This window comes from Tupaia chinensis, unplaced genomic scaffold (assembly GCF_000334495.1).
Source record: "Tupaia chinensis unplaced genomic scaffold, TupChi_1.0 Scaffold000247_1, whole genome shotgun sequence".
NCBI classification, from domain to species: domain Eukaryota; kingdom Metazoa; phylum Chordata; class Mammalia; order Scandentia; family Tupaiidae; genus Tupaia; species Tupaia belangeri.
Genome location: NW_006159725.1, coordinates 422,477 through 429,413, shown reverse-complemented (window position 1 = coordinate 429,413; position 6,937 = coordinate 422,477). Strand labels below are relative to the sequence as shown.

The 6,937-nt window shown below is 49.4% G+C and overlaps 1 protein-coding gene across 1 annotated transcript in view; it reads right to left on the bottom strand.

The window, feature by feature from the left end:
• Positions 1 to 1,047: 1,047 nt before the first annotated feature.
• ARHGEF12 (Rho guanine nucleotide exchange factor 12) overlaps positions 1,048 to 6,937 on the bottom strand; it is a gene marked incomplete in the record, with an annotated part of 176,953 nt that continues 171,063 nt past the window's right edge. Inside the window, 3 exon segments of the mRNA XM_027771983.1 lie at positions 1,048 to 4,953; positions 5,491 to 5,560; positions 6,634 to 6,937. Of these exon segments, the coding sequence (XP_027627784.1) occupies positions 4,943 to 4,953; positions 5,491 to 5,560; positions 6,634 to 6,937 (385 nt within the window).

The window sequence follows — 6,937 nt, the reverse complement described above, 5'->3', positions numbered from 1 at the left end:
CTGTCTCTCCAACAAATGCATGTGCCCTACAGCAAAAATATCTCTCAGGAAAAAAAAAAAAAAGAGAGAGAACAAGCGAGAACGGGATATTTCGTTGTTCTACGAGGCAAACATATGTTCTGTTAGTAAACGGGGCTTAGAGTATGGACAGGTTCATTTCTGCAAAGTACAAATATTGTTCATTTCTAAAAGGCTTACCTATTGCAGAGCCTACTGAACACTAAATATTTTGTTACGCTTCTGAGCTGTCAGTCAACGTGCCCCTGAATGACGACAGCTAAAACACCATTCCTACCTGTCGATGATGTGCGTGGTAACATCTTTGACTAGACTAGCAGGTATACTCATGCCTGCAGAGTCCACTGTGTATGTTGGAACAATGTACAGTAATTAAATGTAAACAATAAGGAATCAAAAATTTTAAAAATGTGCCATTCGAAGAATAAGTCACATTATACCTATTTTTCAAACCTCAACAGAAAATCCCAAGAATCGGTGAGCGTTAAGAGTGGGGCCGACGTCCGTTCAAGTGCAGATGGACTGGCCCATGAGCGCCTGGCACTGGGGACGGATGACAGTGAAGACGTGGCTTTCACTGTGGGTAGCATGAAACCAGAGTTAGCTTCCAGGGAGCCATAAAGCTGGCCTAGCAATCTCACTCAACTGCACACTTGAAAAGGATTAAAATGGTAAATTTCGCTATATACATTTTACTACAATCTTAAAAAGTTAATAATGTAATATATCAAAAACCACTGGACTGCACCCGTTCCACGGCTGAGTCGTATGATACAGGAGTTACATCTCGATAAAGCGTGAAGACCACGATGAGGCTGCCCCTGCTGCCAGTGCATCCCAGCTGCTGGCACTGCCGGGGCTCTGTCACTCTGGGGAGCGGCCGGCTAGCCCCAACACAGACATTTCAAGCACAGGAAGGTGTCTGGGTGTCGCTGCCGTGAGAGTGAGCCCAGGCTCCCGGACCCCCCAGGTCTGCCGCGTCACTTGCAGAAGACAATCAGTAAGAACACAAATAAAAAAGCCACATACTTGCTCCTTTAAGCTTATTTAATATTTGAACTCTTATTTTCTATTTTCCCAGGCCCCAGAAAACAGAAAGTTTTTAGATGACCAATATTTTGTTCCAGAAACATACAGCCTTATCAGCTAATTCATAAAAGAGCTATTTTACAAAGGTACATCTGGATAATTAGAACAATAAAGTCTTTTAGGCATTTCAAAATGTGATCAGTAAAAATACATGATTATTAATAAAGTCTTTTTAAAGATAGTTCCAGATTTTTTTTTAAAAGCAATTTCTGTTAAAGAGTACATGATTGTATGGTGAACGAGGAAAATAAAATGTTCTAGTAGGAAGAGGCTTATTAAAAATAACCGACAGTGTGCACGTTACAGTGACCAGGTTTGCAGGACGTCTGCTTGGCGGTTGGCACCTGGAAACGGCAGGGAGGGCTTCCTTCTAGGAGGTACGTTTTATTGTTCCTACCAACGTATTATCAAAACCCTCAGAACCAGGGACAAGGCCTAAGAAAGGAGGCAACAGGATCTCTTTTCTTAAGAAAGAACAAAGGTGCCCATCACTTTCAAAAAGTGTAGAATGGTTGGGAAAAAAACTTGACTTACAAAACGCAAGTAATACCAGGAGGAAAAGCAGCCAGCAGGAGGGTGACCGTAGCCCCTGCTCCTGGGTACTCTGAGGTCCTCTGCACACCGTTCTCAGTGGCGCCCTCTGTGACAGACAGGGAAGGAAATACTGACCCGAGCTCTGACAGCTCCAGATAACGTCACACACTGACTTCAGGGAAAAGCGCGTCCAGGTTGAAATATGGAGACCCCACGCACTATACGAAACCAACCGACATCAAAGAGAAAAAAAAAGATGCGAGGGAAAGACAACAGGGAGCCGGATTTCCTCTGGCTTCTAAAAATAAGAGAGGAAAAAAGGACTTTTCTCCTCTACCATCATAGTAGTTCCTTCCTCTCCCCCTAAAGACAAACAAAAGAAAAATTTAAACATCCTTTCTAACAGTGGCAAACAGTTGTTTGGGGGAAAAGAAAGCCAAAAAGCCTATGAGACAGACCTTCCGGGTAATATAATAAATAGGTATATTTAGGGTCTACAAGCCAATGGAACAAGTAATCCAAGGCAGTGGGTCTGAAAGTACGCAGAATACATGGCTTCTAGGGTGGCAGTCACCGTGGTCATTACAGCACTTTGGGGCTTGCTAATTTGCCTTGATAACTCTGTTCTCTGAAGACGAAGGAGACACTCTAAAGGTAATTTGCCACTTAATAGCAAAGGAGCCATTAGCCCCCAGGAGAGAGTACGGTGTCACGGCCGGTCCTGGTGGCGTGGACAGACCGGCTTCCTTGCTCTGGAGATGCTGCCTGGCCAGACACCCTGAGCCCTCTGGTGTGCAAACAGATTTCCACTTTGAGTCGTGCGACTTGGGCGTCACCAGCCTCACTCAGAGACTGGCTGAACGTGGAATTCCATCGCCCAGAAAGGATGATAAAATATGAGTCTCAAATGGCTAGGGGGATGACGGCCAAAATGACACGGAAGGCTCGGAGGCCAGGCTGGGAGGGGAGGGGACCGCGGGCGGGGGAGAGGACAAGCACACTTCCAACCAGGGATCTTTTCAGAAAGACTTCGTCCTGGGGCTTCGTCTGAAATCTGGAGAGGAATTTAGCTGGAGGAGCTAGAGCTGTGGGCAGAGCGCTTTGCAGTGGGCCCTGTAACAGTTCCAGGGAGGGATCACCCTGCAGAGAAGCTGAGACAAGGGGTGGCCAAGGGTAAGCTCCTGGCCCTGCTGGGAGAGGCCCAGCCTAACTCCTGCTCTAACCTGCGAGTCAGACTGGAGGCCTGAGAACTACTACCCTGTAGTGTCTGCTGTCCAGATGGACGTTCTGTTTATCTTTCTCCAGATTAACTGCCCCCAGGGGTGTTAGTGTCAAGTGGCTACAGGTGTGACCCTCCATTGGGAGTGACATTATTTCCAGCAGCGCAATGTAACCATTTGGTTTCTACTTACTTCTCCTAAGAGATACAGAAAGTTCCAAGTTCCAAGCTTCACTTATATATTAGCTTCTGCTTTTAAAGTGTTTAATCCCATGCAGAGTTAAAGTATACTTGGCTTAGGACTCAAAATATAATTCCAATTCATAGAAGAGGTCCAAACTTCCAAGTCGATCTACCTAAAGACAGGTCCATTTTGAAAAGACAGAAAGAGGAACCTGGACATCAAGAAATGAGCTTGTTAAGTTGCAGTGGTGTTTACAGAAGTAGCTGGGGATCCTTACCGTTTATGGTGAGAAAAATATTTAAGAGAAACAGTTTTTTGGACCATAACTGCAGGGAGTAATCATGCTCCCTTCCGACTACAAAGATCCAAGCGGTGGCTGAACTCCTTGCTTATTAACAGAATTTACAGATTTGACAAATGATTTCATTTTAGTTGGCGAAAGTACTCCAAAACACACACACCTAATGCACATAGAAAACCACGGAAAGCCAACGTGATGGAGGGCGCGGATGAGCCCTGGCTTGGAACCCCGGGCCTCCACAGGGTGCTGCCCCCACTGCCAAGCCCGAGCGCGGGCGGCCCGACGCCTCGCCCGCAGTATCCAGTGTACGTCTGGTCTGCCATGTTTAAGGCCAGTCACGGCCCCGCGTGGGGAGAGCTGCAGCAGGGAGGGGACAGGAAGTGCTTCTGCAGCCGCTGTGTCCAGCTCTGCCTCCTCCGCCACAGCGTCCTCTGCTCCACCGTGGCTCTCCTTTTGACTCCAAGAGCCCTTTGGCACCATCAGTGCAAAATGAGAGTCAAACCTCCAGGTACTAACATTTTACTGGCCTTATCATCAGCAGTACCCGTGGCTAATAACAGCCATGGTTCAACTCAGTAGTGATTCAGTGAGACCACCCACCCCGACTCTGGGCCACCCGCCCCGGCCTCCCTCAGCAGCCCCAACCCGTGCCACCAGCTGAAGCGATTCCATTTGCTGTTCTTCCTGCGCCATCTGCAGGGATAATGTTACACAAGTGCCAAAGTCTAATGTATAATTATAAAAATGAAACAATACCAAGAATAACAAATTTATAGTCAAGAAAATAAAATTTGCTTTCCTCTCCCTCCCAAATCCCAACCCTCAATAGAAAAGATAGCAATAGAAGAAAACACACCCATTTTCAAGTGCCTGCTACTCAGTACATTGAGGGTTCCTGTTAATCAGGGGATTGATCCCAGCTACGCAGAAGAGGTGCTTGCCTGAGGGTGGGAGGGGGCCTGCTCAGCTCCGGCCACCTGGGCAGGGCACAGCGCAAGTCTCGGCAGGGAGGTGCCCCTCTGGACAGCAGAGGGCGGGAAGTGCAGTCCAGTGAAGGCGAGATGTTCCTCCCCACCCCCGTCTCACTTCCCCTTTTCACCTCTACCCAGCCTCTTAATACCCCATATCCTGACCTCTGCTTCAGGAGCAATGGATCCTTGGGTGTACTAAATACGTAGGGCTAAAACTCTCACTACTCAATTGAAACAGAACAGGCAAAATAAAAATTAAAATGTGCTTTCAAATACGGAATGAAGTCAAATAAATACATCTGATTTTCTCTTTTTCTTAAGTCTAAGTACAATTTCATATCCTACACCCAAAGCTCTATACATTTGGTTTTTGTTCTGAACGAATGCATTTCCCATCGCGGGGAGAGGAGAGCGAGAGAATGGACGTCCCCTCACTGACAGACCAGTGCAGCTGCCCGACTGTGAAGAACTGGTCCCGCTCTGGGCACCTGGGACGCGCTGACCCAGGGGCTCCACAGGCAGGCCCTGGCACTCTGTCTCTGCGTCCACGCTGGAGCCAGGACGTGGCGATACAAGGCGGGTGCTCGAAATCCAACAACCTGCAGTCACCTCCAGGCCACGCGGCTCTAACTTTTATCTGAAAGGAACAGAGAGAGGTAGAGACTAAATTAAGAACAAAACAAGAACCCCGCGAAGATCTGTGGTCTGTGGGCATGGCTCTACCCTTGTTTTGGAATCAGAACGGCCTCATCTGAAATACGCCAGCAGTTGGGTACAAATGGCCACACTGACTGCAGCTCCCCCTGCCATCGAGGGGGACACTGGCATTGTGGGGACAAGCATGAAAGGCCTGCTGCCCGAGGACCAGACTGTACACTGGGAGTCACAGCAGCCCCTGCAAGGCCCATTCTGAACCTCACACTCGCCAGACACCCCACCACCCTCTTTTGCTCCTGGAAAGGTGAAGGTGGAGAGGGCGCAGAATGGACAGTGGCGACCGCCGCGCTTCTCGGAAAGGGAAGAGCCGTCAGCAGACAGGAGCCTCTGCCTGACACGCGAGGCTCAGGAGGATACGGGCAAGAAACGAACTCCTAGGAGCGTGCTTCTCTCAAGAGTGGCCGATAGCCTCCCGCCCTGTCGGCAGGGGTTCCAGTCTGATCGCGCCGCCTCCTACCTGAGTGCTTGTCTGTGAGGGCCGATGCAGCCAGCCTTTGGCAAAGAACGCTGTAACTTTCCTCCACCTTCTGTAAAATAAAGCCCAGAGGGTTCTCAGTTAAATGCCAGGAGAAAACACCAAACACAGAGGTTGGAAAGTTGAAAAGAAGGCTTTTTTTATATTACAGGTACATGTTTCAGAATTTTGACATTAACATCATTAAAAATTGTGTTAGTGGGGTGAAAACAATGTCAGCCTTTCACACTCTTCTCCTTTGACAAATGACTTAAAAGTCCCCCATGTACACAGGAAGCGGAAGGAGGACGATCCCTGGGGGTCTCCCTGACGGTGGCCCCACATCAGGCGGCAGGAACTGCATGGGAGCTGCTACCCCTGCAAGGCCTCCTGGGTATCTCGTTCCATCAGCCACCGTCCACTACCTGTGGTCATGTGAGGAGGAGAAAGCTGCTGTATGAAGTTTACGTTAAAACTAAGGAGACCGGTCTTTAGCTAAAAGGCAAGGGACACTTCTCTCTGTCCCTAAAGCCTCTCCATTAAATGACGTCAGGAAAACAATGCATGGCCTCCAGCAGACGTGTCCACAAACGGAGTTGAAGGGTAAGGTCCTCTCCTCAGAGACTGACACGCAGACGGTTTTGCAAAGATGACACCTTTGGATGCACATTCACAAAAGCCCTGTTCATGCCCAGGTTTGTAGGGTATAGACGTCACTGAGGCCAATCTGGGAAACCTCCAACACCCCCTAGGGAACCACGGGTAATTACTAGGCTACAGCCAGCGGCAGTACTTCCTGGCCTGGCTGCATGACTATACCCAGACCACAACTGACTTGGCTGCTAGTTCAGACCCTCTGGTGAGGCCGACTGCTGCAAGCCCTTCTCTGGGCTTGTAAACCTGGAAACCCACACAGACACACCATTCCTAGAGACACCTTATACTGTCCAGTGACCTGTCACAGGATAAACCACGCTGACCTCAGCTCCTTACCCAGGCTCGCTCACGGACAACGGTCAAAGAACACATGCAGACCTAGAACCTGGGCACCCTCACTGACATCCACATTTCAACCACTCCATCCTCCCCCCTCTGCTGAAAGTGTTTCTTATAACTGGGTCCTCAGGACGCTCAGGTGTGAGGTACCTTTAGGTGTTCGAGGTCAGCCTCTATCTTATGAATGTACTCCATGATCTGGCTCTGTGCATCTGTACAAGAGGGACTCTGGATCTCAAAGCAGGTGTCCTCTATGGCTCCCCAGCGCTGCTGGACCAAGAATTCTGGGGTGAAGGGCGAAGCTGCCCCATCAGAATGAGCGTTCTGGGGAGAGTGCTGCTGCTGGTGGGTAGAGTCCATTGGGGAGGTGCCCGTCGCGGGCTGCGGGGGAAGTGAGGACGCCACCTCCTCGTCCGTGGAGCTCTCCTGCACTGCCTCGTAGCCGTCGAGGATC